This window comes from Phaenicophaeus curvirostris, chromosome 2 (genome assembly GCF_032191515.1).
Source record: "Phaenicophaeus curvirostris isolate KB17595 chromosome 2, BPBGC_Pcur_1.0, whole genome shotgun sequence".
Classification (NCBI taxonomy): Eukaryota; Metazoa; Chordata; class Aves; order Cuculiformes; family Cuculidae; genus Phaenicophaeus; species Phaenicophaeus curvirostris.
In genome coordinates this window covers 107286815-107314408 of record NC_091393.1, presented here as the reverse complement: position 1 = coordinate 107314408, position 27594 = coordinate 107286815, and the positions used below count along the sequence as shown (strand labels likewise).

At 47.6% G+C, this 27594-nt stretch overlaps 2 protein-coding genes across 2 annotated transcripts in view; one reads left to right on the top strand and one right to left on the bottom strand.

The window, feature by feature from the left end:
• Positions 1-22279, bottom strand: part of DSTN (destrin, actin depolymerizing factor) — a 37406-nt gene extending 15127 nt beyond the window's left edge. The window contains exon 1 of the mRNA XM_069850379.1: positions 22273-22279. Coding sequence (XP_069706480.1) covers positions 22273-22275 — 3 coding nt within the window. The 5' untranslated portion in view covers positions 22276-22279. The remainder of the gene's footprint in view (positions 1-22272) is intronic.
• LOC138717394 (cystatin-like) lies at positions 22274-24804 on the top strand. Its single transcript, XM_069850908.1, has 3 exons — positions 22274-22492; positions 23435-23539; positions 24417-24804. The coding sequence occupies exons 1-3, from the start codon at positions 22274-22276 to the stop codon at positions 24498-24500; spliced, it is 408 nt and encodes a 135-aa protein (XP_069707009.1). The 3' UTR covers positions 24501-24804.
• Positions 24805-27594: the final 2790 nt, after the last annotated feature.

The following is a 27594-nucleotide window of genomic DNA, read 5'->3' as shown; positions in this document are numbered from 1 at the left end:
GGAACTGCCTGCTGGTGATGAGCAGCGTGCATGTCGTGGTTTGGGAACACCTACTGTGTGTAAAACCTGTGCTGCTGCTTGTGCTGGGGAAAGGGAGTCTGTTTCTGCAGTCCTGTGCTGCTCCTTGACTCAACAACCTTCTTCTCACATACTTGTGACCTTGACCATTGTCCCAAGTGTTCGCAGTGCTGTGGCTTCCCTCTGAGAGGGCTTGCAGTAGGTTCATCATGTGGCTCCTCCATAGCTCTCATCTCAGTGCCTGAGCCAAGGGGAAACTCCCTGTATGGGGAGAGTGGGAGGGAATTTTATTGCTTCTTTTTACCAGCTCCCTTTTCATCAGTCCTGCCCTTTTGACAGGACAGTGACAAAGGGCAGAGGTGAGGAAGTTGTGGCTTATTGCCACCCTGACACTAACCCAGTCATGGCTCACTGCTTTGCTAATACACACCCTGCTTCTGTGGTCCTGTATGAGCCAGCATGGTTAAAGTCTTCTCAGAGAGAGTTAACCCATCTCCCCAGGGTTTTGGTGCAATACTAGGTTGTTGCAAAGAAAGAACTGAATGCTGTGGACTGCTGCAGCATTGTGGAGATGCAGGGGTTTTGACTTGCTTTGCTGCTTTCAAACACTGAGTAAGCTTTGTCCTTTTTTCCCTAGCGTTAGTGCTATAAATAAGCGAGGCTGAAAGCTCAAGCTGGATGTTTGGATGAACCATCTTAAAAGGTGCATCTCCCTCCCTCTTTGCGTTTGCAGTTAACCTGAAATTTCCCACTTAACCCCCTCTCCCCCAGCCATGGGGGAGTCCAAGAAATTTCAGCAATCCTGTCGCAGGTGGTGAGCGTGTTGGCTCCCATCTGAAACACCAGTGTGAACTGCAGCCAACAAGCGCCTGCCCAGTGAAGGACTGCTCCAAAGCCCAGTGTGGTTGGTATAAAATTCACCTGTGGGCTCCCGTTTGTGGATGAGACCCTGCATCAACAGAAACTGAAGATCTGTACATCCACCTCACTGGGTTTCCAGCATTTGAGGTGGTGACTACTTGCTTACTTTATATGCTTCAGCTATTTGAACTCCCCCTCCTGTCCTCCAAGCTACTGACTCATTTCCTCCTCTAAAACCTTCCTTTTTTAGCCTTTCGCTCTGAAGTATTTGGTGGCTGTTTTGAGCTGCCTGCTCCATGCCTTACTTAGGCAAACTCCTACATGACAGCCCTGCAAGTCTTGCTTTTGTACCATGGAAATGAGGATTTGCCCCCCCAATACTATCAGTTCTGAGGGGCAGTTTTAGCTCTTGACTGTGCTCTTAGGCAAATTTCTTCTTTGCTGTTGGAAATCAGGGAGGCAGAAAACCGGCAAAGCAGCTGGTAGGCTGAGCGAGCCACTGCTTATGCTAATTGCTGTTGTCTCCCTGTTAGTCCCCGCTTCCCCCATCTGTCTGCATCCACCTGCTGTCTTTTCATACCCTTTCACCCTCATCTTGCAGCTGGAGTAGGGATCACAGAATATCCTCTTTCGCTGGATAACCACAGAGCATCTGGGTGGCAGGATCAGGCCCTGATTTTATGTGCTGTCACATGAAGCAAAGGAGCAGGCTGTGTCCCGTTGTGCGAGGGACGTGGTGCTGGCCCTGAGCTTTGGTCATGGTGGATGGATGTTACCGTAACCACACCATCTGAGTGTGCCTGAAAAGTAGTCCATTTTTCTCGGGACTTACAGAATATTGGCTCTATGCACTTGGCGTTGCAAGGCTCAGCAAAGATAATTTTAGACAGGAACAGAAAGTCTCTGTGAACCTTACAGTCAGAGCTGTTTTGCTGGCAGAAATGAAGCCATGAGAAGCCCATTGCTGTGCACAGCTGAAATGTTTCTGCTTAAGAAATGCACGAAAGTAAAAATGTAAAGGGAAATCTAGCCAAAACCAAAAGCTAGTCATATTCTGGGCTGCATCAGAAGCAGTGTGACCAGCAGGGTGAGGGAGGGGAATCTTCCCCTCTGCTCCACTCTTGGAGACTCCACCTGGAATCCTGTGCTCAGTTCTGGAGTCCTCAGCACAGGAAGGACATGAATCTGTTAGAGCTAGTCCAAAGGAGGCCATGAAGATGATCCAGGGGCTGGAGCACCTCCCACATGAGGACAGGCTGAGAGAGTTGGGGTTGTTCAGGGTAGAGAAGAGAAGGCTCCAGGGAGACTGTATAGCAGCCTTCCAGTACTGAAAGGGGCTACAGGAAAGCTGGGAAGGAGCTCTTTATCAAGGAGTGCAGGGATAGTAGAAGGGGGACCGGTTTTAAGCTAAAAGAGGGGACATCTTAGGAAGAAATGTTTTCCTGTGAGGGTGGTGAGGCATGGGCACAGGTTGCCCAGAGAAGTCATGGACGCCTCATCCCTGGAGGTGTTCAAGGCCAGGCTGGATGGGGTGTTGAGCAACCTGATGCAGTGGAAGGTGTCCCTGCCCATGGTAGGGGGGGGTGGAACTGGATGATCTTTAAGGTCCCTTTCAACCCAAGCTACTCTGTGATTCTAGGGTTATATACATTTTAGTGGGAGGAGGAGAACCTAAAGGTGATTCCCAGAAACTGCTGTGATGCTCCATTCCTTTTCTGATGATGATGATGTACAGCAGGCAGCATGCAGGAACGGAGAGCCTGGAGTGTGGTCCAAGTCCCTGCCCTGCCCTGTGGGGTGAGACTGAGCAAGCTGTTTCCCTCCTTTAGCTTAGTTTCGCATTTTTGAAGTGTTAGTGTTGTCATTGCCTTTTCCATAATGCAGTTTGAGATTTGGTGGAGACTGGAGCTGGCTGTTGCTTACAAATACATGTTATTTTTACGGTAATGAAAAGGCTGTCCTAAATTGCTAAGGATGAATGCCAGAACTCGTATTCTTTTTAATTTGCTTTCAACTTCCACTATTGCTGCAGGTTGCATTCCTTTTCATTTCCATACATTACAAACCCTGCAGGCAATGAACAACTGGACCAAAATCTGACCCTGCTTGCTGCTGTAAAACCTGGCTAATTTTATCAGCCTTATCAGAACCACTCTGGATGGAGCCCATGGGGAAGGCAGCCCTATGCTTCATTACCTCTGGGGCGTTTTCACCATTAGAAGGAGGAAATAAAACAAGGAGGCAGCTGAGGAATGGAACAGCCCTGTTTTAATTTAAATACATAAGAATGTCATCAAGCTACTCTACCTGGCTTGTATAATTTTTTTTTTCCTTAATTTTTGTTACCACTAAGGTGCCTGTCTGAAGTACTTGATATCATAAGAATGAAACCTATCCTGCCCCAGAATTAACTCAAGGACCAGCCACTGCTCAGCTCTTGCTTAAATCCTCAAAACAGGCAACGAGCAAAACTTAGAAAGATTTATTGAATTCCCTGTGTACATGTGGATTGGACCTTAAATCCCCTCAGTCACAGAAGCACAGAATGATAGAATCATGGAATGGTTAGGGTTGGAAGGGACCTTAAAGCCTATCAAGTTCCAACTCCCAAGCTGTGGGCAGGGACACCTCCCACTGGATCAGGTTGCTCAAAGCCTCATCCCACCTGGTCTTGAACACCTCCAGGGATGGGGTAGCCAAGATTTCTCTGGGCAACCTGTGCCAGTGCCTCACCACCCTCACAGGAAAACATTTCTTCCTAATATCTCATCTAAATCTCCCTTCTTCCAGCTTAAAACTTCTCCCCCTTGTCCTATCCCTGCACTCTCAGTCTGAGAAGAAAAGCTGAGGCCTCCAATTCCCCTTAACCAAGGGGAAAGGTTTCAAGCAGCATCTCTGGCTGTATTACCTGAATGCTTTGCAGCATTCAGTGTGGTTCCGCTCATGCGTATTTGCTATGAGAAAGGGCTGTGTATGCAACCCCTTTTATAGAGGGGGGAGCTGAGTTGAAGGTGGCTGTGCAACTCTCCCAGCCTGGGGCAGGAAATCTGTGGTAAGCCTGATGGAGTCTTCAGTGCCTTTACAGGGGAACACCCAAACCTTGAGGCTATCTCTTCTCTGCGCATGTAAGATGATAATGCTACTACATTGCCATGGCTGCGTGCATTTCATAGAGATTAAGCACTTGTGGCTTATGTGGGCTTTGTTGCTCCCATGGAGGTGGCTGCCGCTGAGATCTATCTGCAATGCCATTAATAATTTCCTATTTCCTGGCTAAATGAACCCTCTCTCCTTTCATGCTGCGACCCAGACAGTAGGTGGTTGTACCAGTTTGGTTTATTTTTTTTTTAATGACAGGGTTTGTGCTTTGCTGCACCACAATAATGAAGAAATCCTTCAGTGTTTTGTGACTTCTGCAGGCTCGTTCTTCTGCAGGACATCTCTTTCTTCCACAGGCCAGTCTTGTTCTTTCTTCCACAGGCCAGTCTTGCTCTTTCTTCTGCAGGCCGGTCTTTCGTGTGGAGGACAGCTCTTCCTTCTGCTTTTTGTTCTGCAGGATGACACTTTCTTCCACAGACCATCTCTTTCTTCACCCGCCAGTCTTTCTTCTGCAGAACAGCTCTTTCCTCTGCAGTCCAGCCTTTTCTTCTGTGGGCAGGCTCTTTTCCAGCAAGCCCGCTCTTCCTACTGCAGGCTGGCTCTTTCTTCTGCAAGATGGTTATTAGTTCTGCAGGCTGGTTCTTTCTTCTGCAGGACAGCTGTTTTTTCTGCAGGATGGCTCTTCTGTAGGATGGCTCTTTCTTCTTCGGCATGGCTCTTCTGCAAGACAGGTTTTTCTTCTGCAGGATCACTTTTTATTCCACAGGACATCTCTTTCTTCTGCAGGATGGGTCTTCTGCCTGACGGCTCTTTCTTTTGCAGGACAGCTTTCTTTTACAAGGTGTCTCTCCTGCAGAACAATTCTTTCTTCTGCAGGATGGCTTTCTTATGCAGGCCTGTTTGTGTTTGTTGTGCTGAGACCACTGGTTGACCCTGTTTCAGGTTTAGCTCTCAGGAATGGAGGCAGCTTGGCTTTTGTAATTGGGGTGGTTAAAAGTGGGGGGCTCATTATAAGGAGGGCTCCTAGGGTAAGATGAGGTGGTGTGTAAATTAGCCCCACCACACATATCGCCAATCATGCAAGGTGCTGTACGGGAACAGACTGTAAAATCTCCGCCCTAATCTGCTTACCGTCTAACCATGAGATAAAGAAACACATGGGGTAATGAAAAAGGAAGCAATGAGACCATATTAGTCAGCATGACAGATATTCATCAACAGCAGCCTGGCAGCTGGGAAGGATTAGCTGGAGGGTAGCGCAAGCCTCTTCAAAACAGTCCAAAGATAATGAAGTATCACTGAATGTGATTCCTGGGAATGTGATGGTGTATGAATGGGCTGCACAGAGTATTTAGGGTAGTTACTGGAGGCCAGAGCTGCAGAGGTAGATGTAAGCACCCGTCCCTGGCCACTGTGATGCTGGTGAGAAGCCACAGCGCTGCCTATGCCTGTGGAGCACAATTGGGGCAGGCAGCAGGATGACTCTCCGGCCTGCAGCCTGGGACAGGAGAAGTCCAAGAGCTGTGGGAGCTGGCTGTGCCGGTGACTTTATAGGTGGGTGCTAGGGACAAGCGCACCAGGTTGTGCTCACTTGTTTTATTGCCTTCTAGTACATCAAGTAGTTTTAAAAAGGGCATTGCTTTCCTGGTGAATGTACCACATAAATGGATAGACAACACTCGTATGGCTTCTGTCGTTGGGCTGTGTAAGATGAAGTGGAGGAGTAGGACAAACAAGCTGGAAAAGAGGAGGGTCTGCAAGCGTGCAGGCAGACAGCACGTCGCCATGGATGGGAACCTCTGACAGTATCCCTGACCTCTCTCCTATCTGTATTGTGGATGCTGTCGGCACACAGGATGTGGTCATAGAAGGGCAGATCAAGAATGGGGTCAAGAGTGGCTTGCTAGCTATGGCTCTGCTAGCCACCTGATCTGATAGATGGCCCACGATGAGCTAAATATTCCTGTTGCGGTGGGTCTTGTCCAGTGAGGTAGCTGTGGGGAAGTCTCCTCTGGCAAATAGGGCTGAGCAGCCCTTTCCCACTGGCCTTGTTAGAGCTGTTCTGTGCCTGGATCTGTGGTGGTGGCCTGTGTTTGGTGAGCTGACTCTCCACCGGCACACTGGGTGGGGAAAGGCTGGCTGGGCGGGTGGGATGGACCAGCTTGGCGCGCCTGTGTGTTACCAGTCTTCAGCAACTGTTGGTGTCTGTCTGAGCCACAGCTTGGATCTCCTGATGGACAGTTGCCCAACAAGCTGTACGTGGGATGCTGGCGAGGAGCATGCCTGCGGCTGCATTCTGGAAGGAGGCTGGGAATCACAGGATGCCAGTTGGTGTGTGCCAGAGCGACCTCTTCCCTGTGCAGGCTACCCTGCAGTCCTTCCCCAGGGCCCTGGGACCTCTGCTGATCCAGAAAGGCTCGAATGGAACCAAAACCCGGGCAGCTTGATCTAGTGGGAGGTGTCCCCGCCTATCACAGGGGGGTTGGAACTGGATGATCTTTAAGGTCCCTTCCAACCCAACCCATTCTATGATTCTATGAAAACCCAGTTCCTGGGCAGTGCTTCCCCCGTTGGATCCCCTCACACAAGTCTTTCTCCTAACGTATAATCCCAGCAGGGCCACCTCCACCCCGAGGGGCTGGTCTCGAACCCCGCCCTCCCCTGGAACCCCGGGCTGGTCTCGAAGCGGTGCCCGCCGGTGTGACCCGCCTCGCCCGCCGCCAGCGCCGCTGTGACCGGGGGCAGCGCGACACCTGCTGGCGGGGAGGAGCTCGGCTGCAGCCCGGCGGGGGTTACGCTCAGCCAAGGGCGAAACAGCGGTTCCCCGCTCTGGGTGTCCCCTTTTTTTAGCTCTCCCTCCCCTTTTCCTTCCTCTTTCCTCCCCTTTCCCTCCTACTCCTCCTTTTCCTCCCCTTCTTCCCTTCCTTCTCTTCCCCCCTTCCCCAGCCTTCCCCTCTTCCCTCCTTTCCCTCTCTTCCACCTCCTTTCCTCCCCTTCCCCTCCCCTTAGCTTTCCTTTCTTCACTTTTCCATCTTCTCCTCTCCCCACCTCCCCTCCCACCCCCTTTCCTCCTTTTTTCTCCTTTTTCCCTGCCCCATTTCCCCCATCCCTCCCATTTCCCCCTTTCCCCTGTTCCCCTTTTCCCTCCCTTCCTGCTTCCCCCATTTATCCCGCTACTTCTTTTCCTCATTTTTCTCCTTTTTCCTGCCCCAGAGTTTTCTCCATTTATCCCATATTCCTCTGTTTCCCCTTCCCTTTCTTTCCCTCCCCTTACCCCTTTCCTCCCCTTTCTCCACCTTTCCTTCCCTTCCTGCTTTCCCCCCTTTCCCCTTTTTCTCCTTTTCCCACCCCCCGTATCCCCTGTTCACCCTATTTCCCTGTTTTCTCCCTTTCCTCCTGCTTTGCCTTTTTTCTTTTTTCCTTTTTTTTTGTTTTCAGTTTTCCCCCTTTCCCCCTCCCCTCTTTTTTCTTTTTTTTTTTTCTTTTTTTCCTTCTTCTTCTTTTTTTTTTTTTTTTGTGTGGCTTTCTTTTCTTTTTTTTCTCCCCTCCTTTTTTTCCCCATCCCCAGCATTTAGCCCCCTGGTGGCTTTTCCCTTTCCTGCCTGATGCACTCGTTTCTCCCCAACGGCCATGACCACCTCTTGCAGAGAGGCTAAAGCTGACAAACCTGGCTGGCTCCAGGCTGCTCCTGGAGCACGGTGCAATTTCTCAGACTGGAAGGAGTATCATGTGGAGGTAATTGCCCATGGACAGGCTCTGCCAGGGCCTGGGATGTGATAGCTCCTCTATATTACAGCTGCCCAAGGCCAGGTCAGAGGTCTGTCTAGCCTGGTCTCCTCTTCCTGACATCAGGTGCCTCAGGAAAGATGCACAAAGGCAGTGAGCTGGCAGCAGGAGATCAGTTTGATGGTCTGCTAGCCACCGATGATGAAGAGGGAATGTCAGGAATGTCTTGGGTCTGACATGTGCCTCTATTTTGAATAACCTCTGACTATCATCCTTCCTGATTTTAAGCCACCACCATTTAAATCTAAGAAGACTCCTCATGTCCACTACACCTTGTGGAGGGGCAGCTGGGCAGGAGGCTTCTGCCATGGGCCAGGAGGTGGGATCTGAGGTCATATCAACATCGTTCATCTGCATGTCAGGGCTTGTGGCTCGTAACACGTGCCAGAAAGGATTGGTGGCTGGTCACTGCTGTCTCTCTTTTTCATATTCCTTGGAGGGACCAGATATGCCAGATGTGTCCAGATTGTGGATCTGATCTTCAGGCAGAGAGGAGCAGTGGGACACACCTTAGAACCTGGTGTCAAGGTGGGCCTTGTACATGAGCTGTGTGTATGAGATGTGATTTGGCTCCTTAAGATCCCCTGAGACCTCACCTTTTGGAGGGCTACTGGACACTTAAGCTTGACTGTTCCCTAAGAAGGCAGTGCCAAAAATCAGGGATAGAAAAGTGGAGGCCGATTGTTTCTGAATATCATGGCAGTCCAAGCTCTTTCTCACACAAATTCTCCTGGTTTTTTTGGCTGGATCTTACTTCTGTTTTGGGGTTTCCTGAAACCTGGGTGGTGAGGTGTTTCTCTCCTTGGCTGGCAGGTTAGACAGCTGCTGGTGTTTCTCCAAGCAGACCAGTTTCTCACACTTCCTTTTCATTTTGCCGTTGGCTTCCCATAGAATTGCAGAATCATTTAGGTTGGAGAAGACCTTTAAATCGAGTCCAGCCATCAACCTAGCACTGCCAAGCCTACCACTAAACCATGTCCCTAAGTGCCACATCTCCATGTCTTTTAAACACCCCTAGGGATGGTGACTCCACCACTTCCCTGGGCAGCCTGTTCCAGTGCTTGACAACCCTTTTGGTGAAGAATTTCTGCAGCAGCCCTACTCATCTGGCTGGTGCTGTTGCTTTTGTCCTGTAAGCAAATACAGGTGCCTCCTGGCCAGTGAACGTGCGTCCCAGCGCAGCTTGCCTGCCTGAGGTGGAGAAGGGGCTACAGAGGCATGAGGAGCAGGCTGTGAGCTCAGAATTGTGATGGGCTCTGAAACAGGTACCCATGCCCTAAGAAGCATCTCATCCAGTGTTTAGGTCTGATTGCTCCCAGTGCTCTAGGAGAGGGCAGCACAGGACTGGTTCTCAACGACGCTCTGGTGCCTTCCATGGGAAGCAGGGAAAAGCGATGGGGCCACTCCAATTACATCTCTGCAAGTTCACATTTTGCCACCAGAGAGCTCCCATCCTTCATAGCAGTCCAAGGATGAGGAAATAATGGCCAACATGGCAAAGAAGCCCCTTGGTCTCAAAGGCATCCCAGCTTTCATTGTGAGATCTGGACTTCAAGATGCTTGCACTGCTTTTTTTAAAAAAAAGATATTGTTTGTTTAGTGCTTGGATGAGGCTGAGAGATGAAGCTGAGAGAGCTGGGGTTGTTTGTTCAGCCTGGAGAAGAGAAGGCTCTGGGGAGACTTATAGCAGAATTCCAGTACTGAAAGGGAGCTACAAGGGACTTAGAGAGGGGCTCTGTATCAGGGAGTGCAGGGATACGATGAGGAGGAACAGTTTTAAGCTGAAAGGGGGAAAATTTAGATAAGATACTAGGAAAAAATGTTTTCCTGTGAGGATGGTGAGGCACTAGAGCAGATTGCCCAGAGACGTCACGAATGCCCCATCCCTGGAGGTGTTCAAGGTCAGGTCGGATGGGGCTTTGAGAAACCTGATGCAGTGGAAGGTGTCCCTGCCCATGGCAGAGGGGGTAGAACTGGATTACCTTTAAGATCCCTTTCAACCAAAACCATTTTTATGATTCTATGAGTTTTTCTCCTTCATTGCAGGCTTCTTATGAAAGGGGGAATATTGAGGCTGTGAATATTGAGGCTGGCTAATCCAAGAAGACATAGCGAGCAGGTGGAAATCTGGCGGCAGCAAGACAGTTTTCCTTACCCTGGTGGTTTGGACTGACTTGCTGATCAAATAGAGAGGGTCTGCCTGAAGCACTAGCCTTGCTGCTAGTAGTTCTACAGAAGAATGTGGCACTTCTGCTTGCATCTGTGACCTATGGTTTTAGAAAAACTGTTGATCCACGTGGTAGGTTTTTTTTGTACTAATTTGAGTTTGTAATCACTAGTGATACAACTTTTCCTGTTTAATTACAGGGTTGCATCTATGATTTATGGTTCTAGAAACACTGTTGGCACATGTAATGGATTTACCTTTGTGCTAATTAGAGTTTGTAATCACTAGTGATACCACTTTTCCTGTTGAATCATGAGGTTGAAGCATTAACTTACCTGGACAACATAATATTCGCCTTTTCCATCGACTTTCCTCCCTTCCAATGCCTGGCTCCTTTCCCTGCTCTTACCTGACACATATACTACCCTCCCACACATCTGCCTTGCTCAGGAGACAGGTCTTCCACTCTTGGAGGAAAAGGTGGCTAATCGGTTTAGTTAATTTATATGTGAAACTGAAAAATTAGTCCCAGATGAACAGTCTGGACACTGCAGTGAGTTGGGAAAATTGACTATGCTCCCTGTTTTGGGGGCTGATTTGATGTCTTGCCTTCCTTCTGTGTCTCTTCTCCCTGCGATTTGTCCATGCTGAGAGCCTGAGAAAGTCCTGGATCACCTGGAGCCTGTGAGATATCAGCAGTTCTTGCAACTGCTCTCAGTTCTTTGAGCAACCTGATCCAGTGGAAGGTGTCCCTGCTCATGGCAGGGGCGTTGGACCTGGATGATCTCTGAGGTCCAACCCAAACCATTCTACAATTCTATGACTTTGCTTTCTTGGGGAAGGTGGTGCAGAATCCTTAGGCTCCCTGCTTCCTTGAGCAGCATGTTGTGCCGCAGCTAAGTGTTGAGGGAGTTTTTATTGCGATTTATTGTGCCCTGAAAAGTGTTGGGTGGAGACCAAGGTTTGTTTTTAACTGCTGGTCTCACATCTTGCTTGGAGGCCTGCAGATTGTCATGGAAGGTAGGTTCCCTAAAGGTTTCATTATGCTGAGCACCAACATGCATTCACAGGACAGGTGAAATGAGGCCACAGGTAAAGGTAAAAAAGCTTGTGTCAGTCTAGAAGGCATAATCTTCAAGGGAAGATGGAGGGAACTGGAAGGTTGCTTGGTTTGAGGGAGAGAGGACTTAAGAGGTTATAGCAATCTCCAAACACATGGGAGGTCAGCTGTGGAGGAGTAATTTCTTTGTGTTCACACTGACTGCAGACAAGTTGTGCTTATCATATCACAGCAAAGGACATCAGTGTTTAAGATCAGAAAAGTGTTTCCAAGGATGAGGATAGCAAATCATTGGACTGGGTTACTTGGGAAAGAAATGGCACCCCTTTCTTGGAGGTTTTTAAAAAGTAGCATCAAGAATGGTGTAACATCCATCCATGTCCTCAGTTGGTCCATTAGGGCAAAGGACCTCCTCAGCCAAAGTTTCTGCAGCATAGAAAGAAGAGAGTGAAAGTCCAGAGACTTGCCTGGCAAGTCCCCTCTTCTTAGGCCTAGGGTTTTTCCCACAAAAGTCGTGTGCAGTGTCAGTTGGAAACTGAGTCGTATTACCAAGGAAGAGAAGAAGGAAGTTCTCCAAAAACCAGGTGATTATAGCGATAATAATTTTACTCTAGGAAACTCAGGACACACCTCTGGCACTTTTCACTCCAATGCGGCTTCCTTCTGACCCTGGCTGGAGTTAGTGGTTCATGAATACTACCCTAGCCTGGAGAGACAAGCCTGTTCTGCAATGTTATCCCTTCTCTGGTCACAACCAGCTCGGCTGGACTGGGCAGTAGCATCGCATCAAAGAAGATTTCCCCAAGCTAGAAGTAGAAGCTTGTAGCACTCCTAAGTAAGGGTCGGTTATGTATGTTCCCTGCTTGCAACGAGAGACTGTGGCAGCTCTTGAGTAGTTTGGATGAGGCCCCTGGGACACTGGATTCATTCTTGAGAGCTCTGGGTAAGGCAGAATTGCCAAGGCAATACAGAAGCTCTGCTTGTGCTCTCTGACATACACAGTGAGCTCCGTCTCAATGAGAAGCAAACAAGCAGAACTGAACAGTCGGCTCAGAGACTGAGATCTCATCTGCAAAACACTCCATGCTCTGGATGCAGAGCCTGATTCTTACTCCAACCTGCAGGGATTTTAAATGAGGTGTGAATTAATGCTGGTGCTATATGAAGTGTCCCGCCACTGTTTTGAGCTAAAAAACTTTAGCATGAATGAGAATTGGCTCCAGTGCTGCAGGAGTTGCAAAGTGAGTTCCACTTTTAGCTGAAAAAGGTTGCATTTTGATTGAAGCATTTGTGCTATTCAGATTTTCACTAGAAACTTATATCTAAAGAACGTAGATCTTCAGGGATCATCAGAACAGCAGGAATCCTGCTTTTGTAACAGAGTTGCAACACAAGTAGTTTTTTTTTTTTTGGCGAGTCCCTTGCTGCTTTTGGTTGTTCAGGTATTTGCTTATGGGATAGGTGTCTGTGTATAGGTGTTTATCAGTTTGTTTTATCAGTTTATTCTTAAAACAGTTAAACTGTTTTATCAGTTTATTCTTAGTCTAGTAAGAAACATATTTTCCCTTAACAAATATCTCTGAGTACTGTGTGTTGGTGCTGCGCTGGTGCAGTACTACATCATCACAGCCTTGCTAACCCTCATGGATTTGGTTTCCTCTTGGAGATCTCACAGTAATCTGCGGGATTTTTTCAAAGCTGCAGCCCCTGGACTCAAGTGAACACATGCAAACATTGTTATTTGTTACACTGTGTTGGGTTCTGGCTGCCAGTTTGGCAGAGGAAATCTGGGAAGTCTAACCCTGTTTGATGATTGATATACTTATAAAGGAATCAAAAAGCAGATTAAAAAAAAATAACCTCTTTAGATTGTATTGGTTTTGGCTGATATTTCAAAGGTAATCTAGCTTGAGGGAACATTACTCACTTTTCAACATCTGAGGTTTGCTATCTCGTTGCTTAGTGACAACAAAAACTGTTGTCCCTCTTGCAGACCCTGTTTTCCATCCTGAGTGCCATGCAGAGATTAGAGCTTCACAGGCTGGCTTTCCAATCCAACTTTCCCACCCTGCAGAAAGCAGAGTGGGGCTGTGCTAAATGTTATTATCTTTAGACAAATGCGGATAACAGGCCTGGAGTGGAAGCACTTAGATAACATGCAAGGGATCGCAGTAATGGTGATTTTTCTGGCAAGCACAGCCAAACTCTGAAACTCTGTGCCCGGAGAATAGCTCTGCATATGCGTTAAGAATTGCCAAAGCTGAGAGCAGATAACAAAATCTCTCACGCTTAATATACTCTTTTCCAAAAGAACTCATGCCTCTGTGTTTATTTTCATATTATGAAAGCAAACTTGGGAACACAGCCCACAGCAGCACTGCCAGTTGATGTGTGCCATTGTACTTTCACTTGCCATTTCTATTGTCCATGTCTTTATGACCTAGATCCTACTGTTAAGTTAAACCAAGGATTTATCTTTCAATCCAACTGTCCATGTAACTATCTAACTGGAAAATGGTCTGGCTGACTGTATTTTGCAGGGCTCTCTGCCTGTGCAGATGGCAGAAAACTTTGGCTAACAATAAAAAGACATTTATATGAAGGATTTTCTGCAAATACAAAGATATTATAATAGCTAGACTTGTAAAAGCCCAGCTTTCATGTATGAGAAATATATTTTTTGAGTGGTGGAGAATGAAGGAAATGTTACCTGATTTATTAATGAATGCTTATGAAAGACTTAATACTCACAAAACCAGCAGCATGCCAGAGACAATGGAGGGGATGCTGCCTTGGGTTTCTGCACATTTCCTTGCAAAGCTGTGCCAAAGCTCCTTAATCCTAATCTTAATTATTTTGGTGCAAGCATTTGCTGAACAAAGAACTGCAACCGTGTCGAGGTGCGCTGAGGTTTGTGAGGATGCCAAAATATCCAGCCAGAGTGGAACTGGGGCCCATCAGCACCACAGCATTGTGGCTGAGTCCTTAAGACTTTAAGTGAAAGGCCTGATTCATTTGGCTATTCCTATGCGAGCCAAACACTTCCCCCGGCAACCCTGCCAAAAAGTCACAGCAAAACTAAAGCTTCCTTGTTCCTGCCCTGTTTTCATGTTCATAAAAACCTAGTTATTGTCCAGCTGGCAATTTGTGAATAGATATGTTCGCACAATTTAGATCTTCCTCTTCATGTTTGCACAATTTAAATCTTCCTCTTCATGTTCACAGAATTTATCCTTGTAATCTAGCCAGCCAAGCAGGTTCAGTGCCTTTTTAACAGATGTGTTAACAAAGGTTACTGCGGAAAGGTTGTTCAAGTTAAGTTTGTGAACAGCTTCACAGATGAATATTGGTCTCTGAGGTGCTGAGACAAATTCTTCACTATCATCTCCTGCATCCTTCCAATGATCTTCTTCAAGGTTTGTGCTGGTGGCATTTTACAGCTCTGTCATCGGTTGCATTGTGGGCTGTGATCTAGCATTTTGTCTCCCTGCTTGAACTGAATGACTGATACTTTGGAACTGGAGTGATCCGACTGCGAGCTGCAGGACACAAAGCAGTCTTGCTCATTCACAAATAACCATATTCTTGTTTGAGTAAAAGTACCGGTCTGACAGTGAGCCTTTGCTCATGTGTGTGAGCTTACTGAAAACTGGAGGATGGCTGGCTATACATGGGATGTCTATGGATTAACTTTGAGGTCTTTCTATGTGTTAGTTTGTCTAATGATAACAGATGTGTCACTCTTATTTATGTATAACAATATGTACTTTTCTGGGAGGCCTTGTGATATTTTGGTGAGGGCTGGTCAATTTGCTGAATGTGCAGGTGTCAAGAAGCCTGTGAATTGCTGGCTGGGTGAATTTTAGGGCTGTCACAATTTGTTTTTCCTCTTGAGGGAAAAGTCTCTGTGGCCTAATATCCTAGTTTGTCTGGTATGGGTTACAGGTTTTGTCTGCAAGCTACCTTGACTTCCTAAGGATTTCTCTTTCGCAGTTGTTAAACTTTATAATATCTCTGCCCCTTCCCAATACTTCAAACCCAACAAACCCAATTTAAATAAGACCTTAATTCCTTCCTAATGAGATGCAGCCAGGAATCATGCTGGCAAGTCACTCCCTTGAGAACAGGCTGTTCTCCACACTCAGATGTTTTGTAGACCAGAGTTTTGCTTCCTCATACCAAAAAACCCCTTCACCAGGCAAAATGTGCTGCTCTGAAACACTGAGCAGACAGAAACCGTAACCACTTAAAAACCTAGCACAGAGGTTGTACATATATGGGAACTGTAAACACATTCAGGCTGTGCACCATCAGTCTGTCTTCCAATAAGAAACCAACGCAATTACTTGACAGCACAACAGTTACCTCTTTAAAAATTACAAACCAAAACAGACCCCAAACCCACAAAACCAGTTGTGATGGTTGTCAAGGGTGGACAGGAACAATTCAATTTATACAGAGTACAAAAACAGTGTGGCTTATTAACCACCTTCTCCTGGGGAGCCTGGGGGAACTCCGCACAGACACTACGTTACTGTAGAGGGAAATCTTTCCCCTCTGGGCTTCCTAGTCCTTTAAGGCTCAAAGCAAGAACTATAATCCTTGCATGCTTCTCAGCTATATTTTGTTTCTCTGCTGTGTGCAGGCTGTTGCCCAAACTTGCAGAAATGACCCTTCTTTATGGCTTGACATTTCTTCTCTGCTAAGTAAGCTTCTGTTGAAATATCTGACCATTTCTCTCCAAATTCAGAGTTTACTGCTGAAGAGACACTAATGGACGATACTCTGACAGGCTGCGGAAGGGCCAGTTTCAGCACAGCAGGCAAACGTGCTTAATTTTAGGCTTAGTTTTAGCACTATGAAGTCATTCGTATCCTTCGGAAGCTAAGATTAAACATGCGCTCTGTGCTTCTGATTTGGACGGGAGACAAAGGGCAGAACTCATTTTCTTGTAATCTCTGAACCAAGCAATTGCTGGGGAAGAAAGGAACTTATAGTAAGAACTAACAAATACAAATCTCAAGCAGTAAAGATATTTCTTCTTCAGGCTGAAGTGAACAAATGCATAAGACAAAGAATACAGAGGCAAATGGAAAAGCTAATGCAGTAGTCAAAGGTACCAGATCATCTAAAATCTCTGGCCATTATTTTGAATGTATGCTATTGCTGTGCCTGCATTTATATTTCTGAGTGAAAGAGGATGCCTTGCTAACATACCAAGTGCACCAGTACTTCACTTACTGATTGATGAGAAGCTCGACATGAGCCAGCAATGCACTCTTGCAGCCCAGAAGGCCAACTGTATCCTGGGCTGCATCAAAAGAAGTGTGGCCAGCAGGTCAAGGGAGGTGATTCTGCCCTACTCTTGTGAGACCTCACCTGGAGTATTGTGTCCGGTTTTGGAATCCTTGATGTCAGAAGGATATGGAGCTGTTGGAATGGTCCAGAGGAGGTCTACAAAAATGGTCAGAGGACTGGAGCACCTTCCACACAAGGACAGGCTGAGAGAGTTGGGCTTGTTCAGCCTGGAGAAGAGAAGGCTCCAAGGAGACCTTATAGCAACATTTTTGTACCTGAATGGACTACATGAGATGTGGGGAGGGACTGTTTGCAAAGGCTTGTAGTGATAGGACGAGGGGCAATGGCTATAAACTGGAAAGGGGCAGATTTAGACTAGGTATAAGATGCAAATTCTTCCCAATGAGAGTGATGAGGCACTGGCACAGGTTGCCCAGGGAAGCTGTGGCTGCCCCATACCTGGAAGTGTTCAAGGCCAGGTTGGATGGGGCCTAGGGCAGCCTGATCTAGTGGGAAGTGTCCCTCTAGTAGGGGCTTGGAACTGGATGATCTTTAAGGCCTCTTCCAACTCAAACCATTCTATGATTCTATGATTCATCTAAATCAGTGTTCACTATCAATACTGTGGCTCAGTTGCACAGTCTGACTGTAGATGATTGCATGCAGTTACTTGAAATGTAGCTTTTCTGCTGGCAATTACTTTATTTACTGCTTTCCTGTAAAAAAATAATGCCTTCCCTTGTGGCACAAAGGCAGATGAACATCAGTAATTACTAAAGCAGATGTTTGCATGCAAATACCCATTTCTTAGAGGCAGATTATCTTCTGCATTGGCATAAGGGAAAGGGATTCAAAGTGGGTGATGCTGTCATCCCACAAATGATGTAAGCAGCACGGGACTCAGCAGAGAGAGCTGGGGAGCTGTCCCCACCTCACCTCAATCTCAGAGGAATTGCTCTCTGTGGGGTGATAATCATTGACCTTATTGAGATCAGTCCTGAGAGCTGTTGGACTTTAATTCCTAAAAGTTACTGCCAGTGACTGAACACGTGCAACAAGTGCTACATGCACTTGCTTGCTGTTGTTTTATGGGCTTTTTTTCCCCCCAAGAACTCTAGGTCTGTGCTTCCAAGAAAGCTCAACACCTAGATTGAGGGCTTCTATTTCATAACAGCTCTGTTCCCACTGAATTGCCTGAAAGGTGCACTCAGGACTAAGCTTATTTAAAGTAGACAGTCATTAGCCCCTTCTAGGCTACTGTGAAGAGCAAAGGAAGCATGAAAGTGTCTTGGAGGGACAGGAGGGAGGGTTTTTACTCATCTGGTTGTACCGCCAGGACTGAAATATGTTCCAGACAGCCCTTTGGTGCTTCTGAAGCCTGTTCTGGCACACAACATTATTCAGCTGAAAAATTGCCTTGCAGTCTATCCAGAAAAGCCACTCCTGACTGCTTGTGGAGAGAGCTTGCTAGCCTGTGCACGTGCAGAAGCGATGTGGCCACGGTCCTGGTTCCCTGGAGGGCTCAGCTGCCCAGATTTCAGAGACCCCTCTTTTTGAAGCTAAGAGAAAAACCAGAGCGCTGATTTTCCTGTGTAGACAAGTCATGGCACTGCCTCCACGCCTCTCCTGAAAAAAATGCCTCTGCATACCAGAGCAGAGTGGACAGAGGTGCCCATGAGTCTCAAAGGAAAGCAGAGGCTCCCTACTTCTCCCACCCTCACTGGATATAAGCTAAGATAGGATGGGCTCATTTCCATACATAGAGGGCACTCTTCAGCAGCAGTGAAACAGCTTTGCCTGAGTATTGAATCACTCTCAACCCTGTCTCATAAACTGCTGACTATCTTGCTCAAGAGAAGTTATGCTTTCGAGAGCAATCCTTTTATGAAACGCCTCCCTTCCATCACCTTGTGTGAGTTATGCAGCGTAGTGGGAGGAGAAGGGGGAAATATTCAGCATCCCACCCTCACTGCTCTATGTTCACTCTGCTGGATGCAAAGCACTGATCCCAGCACAGATCTGTCCTGCTGTCCCTTGGGTAGGAGAACCTGAAACCAGGTGTTTAGTATTCAGTCATGCTCTTCGCTGTCACAGTAATTACTGTCTCTTGAGGGACATTCAGAGTTCAGCTCTGTGGAGAAACTGTTGCTCTTGATTAAAGGACTAGCTGCTTTTAAAACATCCCTGTCTAATTGTACTTTGAAAGACATGTCATGGTATTCCAGAGCTTTTCAGTTAGCTACCGAGAGGAGACATCTGTAATTGTTCCCTTGGATGTTGAAAGAGAGATGAGGGATATCAACTGCAAGGGCAAGGAATGTAGCAGTTATCTGGAGAAATGAGCATCCCTGGTAACGTAAAGACCTCATCAGTCCTGACTGAACTGAAACACAGACAAAAAGATAGAGGGAAACATATTGGATATTGCACAAATGCTGTTGAATCGATCGTGTCTGAAGTGGCTAAAACTCTGCTTTTCTAGTTATACTGACAGCACATGGTATTACAGACTTTTGCTAAGTTATCAGGAGTCTCCTGCTGCTTATATTTCTTAAATTACAAGCTCCTTTGGTCATCTGATCACTTGAGAATTTCTGTTTTATTTATATTTAAAAAAACCCCACCTCTGATAGAGCAAAATGGTTGTACCCTTCAGAAACAAAAGGACAAAATGCAGGTTTATTTCATGAACCAGGGCTCCTTTACTCAATGATTGTAGAGCATCATTTTTCTGTCAAGACAAGATGAGGAGGATGCTTTTGGTTGAAAGTCCATGGAGACACTTCCCTACCTGTGAGAAGCCAGTACATAGGGTGCTTCCTAAGGAGAGAAGAAACCCAGGCTTAAGGCTCTACTTCATAAAACTCAGGAAATAAACTTTTCCACGTCTGTACCCAGGCTGTGACCTGTCTAGGGGCAAGATGGTCCCTGTTTTGAAGAGGATGGTCCCCCTCTGTGTTGACCTTCTTCCATACTGATCTGCTTAAGGAGAGGATGAATCTTTTCCTCCCAAAAGGTGTCAACACCTCTCATATTACTGTAGCAAGTCTCCTCTGCTTCCTCAGTCTCTTCTTCTGGAGGGGCTTTGTGTCATCCATTATCCATTGGGCCAGTGACAGACTGGCATGTGAGAAGAAACGGAACCTCTGGGTGAGGGCTGAAAGGAGAACAAAGTTGGCTGAATGGGGAGGCTGTGAAATCAAAGCACAGGTGAGAAGGAATGCAGCTATGTCGTCCTGTACCTCACACTATGTCCACTTGCAGGAATGAGATCATCAGGACTGTACCAAGAGCTGACTTACTGCCTGCCAGTGTGTGTTGAAGCCGCACTGGGTACCTTAACTCCAATGTGGTGACCCAAGCAGGGCTAAGACTTTGCTTGTTTGCCTGCAAGGTCAAAGCCCCCTGAATCCCAAGGGCACTGGTTTTCTCTCTCACGGTGCTTCCCTTGTACAGTAGTGTGAGGCACAGACACTGGCAAGTGCTGCATGGACTAGTGAGCAGCTCCAGCAGCAGGAGCCAGGGCACTGCTTGGTGGAGGCCTCAGCTGGCAAGGTCAGCTCTGGGAAGTGGGAAGAGACCTTGGAAGTGCAGGGACTGATTTAGGCCAGAATTGGCTGTTCTCTTTGACAGCAGTCACTGACAATGCAAGAGACCCTTTGCCTCTAAAGACAGTTAGGCAAGCTCTAACCTTCAGTTTTAAACTGATCCAAGACCAATTGGGGAACAGACATATGGAGACAGACTCATGCAGCCACTAACAGCTCCGGCTCACATCCCAGTCCTGACTTCTCAGTCCTCTCTCTGGTGTTTTTGATGGTCCTGGTGCCTTTCTGTAACTCTAAAAACTACCCAACACCCTGTTTCTTTTTAATTAGTTGCACAGCTTGATGCCAACCGTGGGGATGTTTTCAGGGAAAACTCTCATGCTGGATATTGCTAACTTGCAGGTAGCCTTTCCAGTTGGTGCACAAGCCCTTTCCTTTTCATTATCAGGCATGCTGTGGATACTCAGGCACAAAACATAGGCACCTCTGAGTCTAAAAACTCCACAAGCCCTTAAACCTCACTGGGGTTTCTCCCTCATGCTATATCAAGTCCTGTCTTTCCAAACTTAGGATTCCTGATGAGATAGGGGAGGTTGGCTTGTGGTGATGAGAGGAGGCTGGCAGCCAATCGACCTCTTTGGGAAGCCATCCTTTGGTCTTCAGCAGAGCAATTCGTGTGGATGAGGGAACTTCAGTGCTGTGGAGGCAGATATAGGGAACAGCACATGGTATTTTGTGCTGGCAGCCACTTTTGCAGCTTAAAATCACGGAATCATAGAATGGTTTGGGTTAGAAGGGACCTTAAAAATCATCCAGATACACCCCCCCATCATAGGCAGGGACACCTTCCACTGGATCAGGTTGCTCAAAGCCCCACCCAACCTGGCCTTGAACACCTTCCAGGGATGGGGCAGACAGAGCTAGCACCTCTCCACTTCACAGGAAAACATTTCTTCCTAATATCTCATCTGAATCTCCCCCTTTCCAGCTGAAATCCATTCCCCCTTGTCCTGTCCCTGCACTATCTTTTTAAAATTTTATTTTCTTTTTCCTTTGCAGCAGAGGGAAATAAGAGATAGAATAATCCACAATGAGTCAAAATGTCTTCAGCTTCCCAGAGCTGTGTGGGAAAACCTCCTTCTCCAGCCACAGTTCTGTGAAGACATGGGCTAGCACATGCAAGCATCATAGAATCATGGAATAGTTTGGGTTGGAAGGGACCTTAAAGTCCAGTTCTAACCTCCCCTGCCCTGGGCAGGGACATCCCAGCTAGGTCAGGCTGCCCAAGGCCCCATACAACCCGGTCTTGGACACCTCCAGGGATGGGGCAGCCACAACTTCCCTGGGCAACCTGTTCCAGTTGCCTAGCATTCTCATGGTGAATAAATTCTTCCATACGTCTATCCTAAATCTGTCCCTCTCCAATTTATACCCATTGCCCCTAGTCCTATCCCTACAAGCCTTTGTGAACAGTCCCTCTCCAGCTTTCTTGTAGCCCCTTCAGGGACTGGAAGGTTGCTATAAGGTCTCCTGGGAGCCTTCTCTGGGCTGAACAACCCCAACTCTCTCAGCCTGTCCTCGTGTGGGAGGTGCTCCAGCCCTCTGATCATCCAGTCCAACTGTTACTCCTGCACAGGACACCCCAACATTCACACCGTGTGTCTGAGGGCCTTGTCCAAACGCTTCTGGAACAGTTTGGTTTGGCACTGTGACTGCTTCCCTGGAGAGCCTGCTCCAGTGCTCCACCACCCCCTGGGTGAAGACTCTTTCCCTAATTGCTCTCTCTATAACTACCTAAGAGGAGGTTGTGGAGAGGAGGGTGCTGGCCTCTTCTCCCAAGTGACAGGGGACAGGACAAGAGGGAATGGCCTTAAGCTCCACCAGGGGAGATTTAGGCTGGACATTAGGAAAAACTTTTTCATGGAAAGGGTCATTGGGCACTGGAACAGGCTGCCTAGGGAGGTGGTTGAGTCACCTTCCCTGGAGGTGTTTAAGGGATGAGTGGACGAGGTGCTGAGGGGCATGGTTTAGTGTTTGATAGGAATGGTTGGACTCGATGATCCGGTGGGTCTCTTCCAACCTGGTGATTCTATGATTCTATGTCCAATCTTCTGGCACATCTTCCTGCCATTCCCTCAGGTCTAATCGTTGGGCACCAGAGGGAAGAGCTCAGCGCCTGCTCCTCCTCCTCCCCTTGTGAGGAAGCTGCAGACCGCGACGAGGTCTCCCCTCAGCCTCCTCTTCTCCAGGCTAAACAGACCAAGTGACACGGCTTCCCCTCTAAACCCTTCGCCAGCTCCGCGTCCTCCTCTGGACGCCCTCTCAGCACCTTCGTGTCCTTTTCCCGGAGGGGCGGAGGGAGGCGGGGGGAAAGGGCGGCACCACCCACCCCGCGGGTTTAAAGCGGGCGCGGGGCAGCCGCGGGGCTGAGTGGCCATGGCGGCGGCGGGCGGGAGAGCGGCGCTGCTTCTGGTGCTGCTGGCGGCGGTGCTGGCGGGCTCCGAGCACCTGGTAGGGGCCCCCGAGGAGATCCGCGACCCGGAGAACAACAAGGGGCTGCGGCAGGCGCTGAGCTTCGCCATGGTGGAGTACAACAACGGCAATAACGACCGGTTCGCCAGCAAGGTGGTGCGGATCATCAGCGCCCGCAGCCAGGTGGGTCCTGGCCCCGCGGGGACCCGGGAGCAGCTTGGGAGAATAAAGCTTGAGGGGTTGTCCGAGCTGCTTTTGTCTGCAGAAAGTGGATAAAAGGCTTTTTTTCCCTGTAGTTTGGGACCTGTTAGGAGTGAATGTTCCCGACTGCCACGACTTGTTGGAGGAGCGCGAGCACGGGAAGGACATGGATCTGTTAGAGCAAGGCCAGAGGTGATCCAGGGGCTGGAGCAGCTCCTGTCTGATGCTAGGCTGGGAGAGTTGGGTTTGTTCAGCGTGGAGGAGAGAAGGCTGTTGAGGAGACCTTAGAGAAGCCTCCGGTACCGACAGGGGCTGCAGGAAAGCTGGGGAGAGGCTCTTGATCAGGGACTGCAGGGATAGGATGACAGGGAAGGGCTTTAAGCTGAAAAGGGGAGATTTAGATTAGACGTTAGAAAGAAAGGTTTTCACGTGAGGGTGGTGAGGCACTGACAGGGGTTGCCCAGAGCAGTCATAGATGCCCTCTCCCTGAAGGAGTTTAAGGCTAGGTTGGACAAGACTTTGAGCAACCTCAGCGGAAAGTGTCTCTGCCCGTGGTGGGAGGGGTGTGTGTGTGGAGAGGTTTGGAACTGGATGGGCTTTAAGGTCCCTTCCAACCCCATCCATTCTATAATTCTGTGGTAAGCGAGTGACTCCCTCATGCTGCTAATGAGCTTCCACATGTCTCTGTTTACTGACTGAGGAAGCTGTGCTGCGAGACTTTCTTATTCTTGGATTTTTCTTTCCTGTTTTTGAAAAGGTCCCAAGTACCTCTTCAGTGGAGCCTGGCACACACGATCCTCTCTGTTCTTCTGGAGTCTGGTTTCCATCACAAACTGTCTGCCTTTCTGCCAGGCTTCTTTTGTCAGAGAGCCCTTCCACATGTGATTCGACTAAACCAGATTCTGCCCCCTTGTCTTGTTGCAGGTTGTGTCTGGGCTCAACTACATTGTGGAAGTTGAGATTGCCAAGACAACTTGCCTAAAGCCACCATCTGATCTCCAGAGCTGCCCTGTCCAGCCGAAGTCTGAGGTAGGCTCCAAAGCACGGTGTTCCCAGCCATTTCCTTCTGAGTGGCTTATGGAGAGGTACAGGCACAGTGTCCCCTGTCTGCCCCAACCAAGCTGAGAGACCTCATGCCTTTACAGTGAACAAGATACTGTCCTTGCGAAACTTGTCTTGCCAGATGATGATGACAGAGCAGGCTGGACTTTTTAGCCTGCTTTTAAGCAGGGATGTGAGACACTGATGCGTGGAGGACTGTGTGTGCCTCAATACCTGGTCTTCCTGCCCATTGAGCTGTTACATGTTAATTTTGTCTAATAGCAATGATCTTCAAGGAGCACTTCACCTTTTCACGTGAGAGCACCATATAAGTCTGCCTTGATGTGGCCTGAGCTCTTCCTTGTACTTTGTTGCTTATATTAATCACAGCGACAGGTTTAGCTCCTCTGTGTTTGTGCCACTTCTGCCTGCACATGTGAGAAGTGTCACTGCATGTGAGTGGTCCATGTGCCACCTAACTAGAGGCTTGTGTGTATTGTTATGACACTGCAACACATGCACGGACAAATTAGCTGTGCAGGTGTGATTACCTGTGCCTGGGAGCTGCTGTTGGGAGTATTATCCCTGCAGAAAGCTTCCCTCTGTGTGAATGGGTGAAGGAATTGACTTGACCTTCAGAAGTGCTGACAGCTCAGCTTCTCTGTTAATTTGAGACAAACAATTTTCTGAGCAGATCCTAACACGAGTGGTGCTCTAGAAAGCTTATTGGGAGGGTGCAAACCTAGAGACCCATGGAAGTGGCATACATTCTGGATAATGTGGGGTAATAAAAGGGTGTAGAACAATGGTCAATAACACTGGTTTTTGCTCTTAACCTGATAACTGTTTTTTTTTCTTCTCTTAGCGCACCATTTGCGACTTCACAGTGTACGTTGTTCCTTGGGAAAATCATATGGAACTAATGAAGCATAGATGCCGCAATGCCTAGTGTGGTTCCCACAGAGACCAGCAGCCAGTTGCTTAGATTTAAAAGTAAACAAATAAAAGCAATAATGCAAGCTGAGATGGGCTTTATCAGTGCCTGTTAACTGCTTATGTATGCTTGTGCTATGCAAGTTAAACTGTGCTTCTTTCCTTTTAAGTGCAGTGTGATCTCAACTTTTCCTCTTTTTATCATTACATTTTGGAACAGCTGTTTCGGTCTTCCTACAGCTTTCCTAATAAATTAACTCTGACATCATAATTCTCATTTAAAAAAAACTTGGTATCGATCTTGAGTGACTACTGTAAGCATAAAAACTTAATTAATCATTGCTGTGATATGTGGTTTTCTTTGAGCTTCTGCCATCTTGGAGGGAGTGTTCGCTTTTATGCGCGACCTAGTCTGTCACACCCAAAAAAATGAAGTGAGAAGGAATTTGTGGCTCTGGTCACAAGGGATATAAAACTCTGCATTTCTGGCCTCTGGTTTTCAGTAAGACATGGCAGTCCTTAGCTGTTTTTACTGAAGAAATACTCTGCATATGAAAACAGTGTTATGTGACACACTTCAACCAGAGCTTTTAGTATGGCTGGGTTCATTTCAAGTCCTGTCTGCCCTGGCACTTTTGTTGCAGGGCTGCATGTGTTTTTCCAAGAATTAGCTACTCTAGTGTCTTCCTGTGCTGCCTTTGGGGTGTTTTAGGAATGCTTGTGTCCTATGGTGTCTGGCCTTAGCAGGTTATTGAGTTGTATCCCTACGTTTCCTGAGTGAAAGACCCAAGGCTTTCCTTCCAGTCCAAGCAGTAGCATGGCTCACTGCATTTTTGACCTATATTATGACTAGTGGAGCTGGAGGAGCCACTTTTGTCATGTCTGCATGACCCATCACAGCTTCCCTTTCCAAGAAGTGGATGCGGAAGTGCCTGGAGTGAATTGGTGTTGACCCTGTCTGGGGATGGGAAGACTGATGGATATGCTGTCTGTGTATCGACTGCAGGGAATTTAAATGATGTCTAAACTAGGCAGATAACTTTAAATCAGCAGACAGAGAGGATCAGCACCTGAGAACTCAGATGAGGCTTTGAGCAACCTGATCCAGTGGAAGGTGTCCTTGCCAAGGGCAGAGTGTTTGGAACTGGATGGGCTTTAAGCTCCCTTCTAACCCAAACCTTTCTAAGATTCCATGATAACTCTTAAGAAAATTGGCCGAGGTTTTTCTATTGAACTATGATGAATTTGTACTGTGGTGAAACTGGGGCTCCTGTCCCTGCATTGGGAAGGATAAATGACCCCAATAACCATAAGCTGCTTAGTCTGAGGGTAGCCTAGTGCAAAAGCAACTAGTTAGTAGTGGAAGTGAAGTGCATTACTAAAAAAAAAAAATGAAATAAATCCTATTTGTCAGTGTAATTTCATAGCAAATGGGTATTGTCCACAAAACCTGTGTTCTCCAGAAGCAACCTTCTAAATCCAAGCACATGTACAAGCCTGGTGGGGTCTTTTACTTGGGCACGGTGCTGCTGGTTTCAGTGAGTGTGGAAATTGGCCAGGAAGATCATAAACATACTGAAATGACTGCAGCTGGGGTGAAGAAAAATGCATATAATCCTGATTATTGATTAGCCTTATATGTTTGGCAAGCATAACATCTGTGTTTAGGTAACATCAGCCTGGGAAACTTAAGGCTAAACAACGTGCTTGGGATTCCAGCTGTGCTGTGAGAAAGACTTAAAAGACTGCTCTTCCCTGGCAAAGCAGCAGTTTAGATACACACACTTGCTAGCAAGGACTGAGTTCTGTGGTGCCCATGTCCCTGCTTGTGTTTCCTCTGCCCGGGTGCTGTCTTCAGGAGTTGTCATGAATTGTGAGGTAACAGCAATAAAGTTATTATTTGTGGTGGTTCTTGCACTCTGCCTGCATTTGGCTCACATTCTAAGTATGGCCCTAGGTTTGGAGTTGGTGTGACCATGACAGAGACATGGTTTTGCCACAACTTCCTTTCAGGCAGCTGTAAAGGGCAATTATGTCTCCTCTCAGCCTCTCCTCCAAATTAAACAGCCCCAGTTCCCTCAGCTGCTCCCACAACCCCTGTGCTCTAGACCCTCAATATCTTTCTTGCAGTGAGGGGCCCAAATCTGAGATAGGATTTGAGATGCAGCTTCACCAGCAGTGAGTATATGGGCACAATTGCTTCCCTAGTCCTACTGGCTATGCCATGGCTGATCCAAGCCAGGATGCTGTTGGCCTTCTTGGCCACCAGGGCACCCTGCTGGCTCTTGTGATATGATGTCCCAGAACTCAAGCGAAAGAGACGACAAAGCTTCCCTAAGCAGAGGGCAAGGGAGAATGGAGCTGGAGATTTTGCATAGGAGGAGTCTTCTGGTTTTTACTCCTGGGAGAAGACTGGAAGGAAGGAGCAGGATCTCCTTGAAAGAAATGTCATCTTTAGCTAACAGGGAAGGGTGCCGGTTCAAGAGAAGGTGTCTTGGTAGTGGGTGAAAGTGCTGAGGCAAGCAACGGGGATGCTTCCTGTTTTGCACATTCCTAATAGTGCCTTTCTTTGTCTTGTGTCTTTGCTTTCCCGTGTTTTGAAATAAACATTACTTTTTGGTGTAAATCTCACCAGGGATCAAGTCCAGTGTTCTACTATATGTAAATCCTCAAGCCTAGGAGTGCTGCTTCTAGATCTGTTGGACCTGGAAGGAAGGTGGGAGGGGTGCTGAGAAGAGCTGCAGAAGTGATCCGATGGCTAGAGAAAGCAGCTTGTGGTGGCAAGTTTAAGGACGCTGTTAGTCTTTGCTTACAAACTGGTCTCTTGACAAGGGCTGACACAATCATGTCTTTGAGCACAGGGGTCCCAGGTCTAATGGAGGAGAGCAAAACAAGGGAGTAACCAGAAAACAAGCTTCTGGTGGGAAATGCAGCTTCCTAGAGTGTATCTTCTGTGGATTGCTCTTCCTCCCAAGGGAAATGCCCCCTTCTATCACTGCCAGGGTTTGATGAGCTTGCAGTGAGCACAAGGCTAGATCTCAATTCACATTGTCAGGGAGGATGAGCTGGTTTCCCAACACCAAGGGTCTCCATCCAGGATGTGCTCAGGT

What these genes read in the sequence shown, in the direction of transcription:
- LOC138717394 (XM_069850908.1), top strand. Translation starts at nt 22,274, where the DNA reads ATGGCGGCGGCGGGCGGGAGAGCGGCGCTGCTTCTGGTGCTGCTGGCG. An exon ending in TCATCAGCGCCCGCAGCCAG is followed by an intron (nt 22,493 to 23,434) that starts GTGGGTCCTGGC and finishes GTCTTGTTGCAG; the next exon opens with GTTGTGTCTGGGCTCAACTA. An exon ending in CTGTCCAGCCGAAGTCTGAG is followed by an intron (nt 23,540 to 24,416) that starts GTAGGCTCCAAA and finishes TTCTTCTCTTAG; the next exon opens with CGCACCATTTGCGACTTCAC.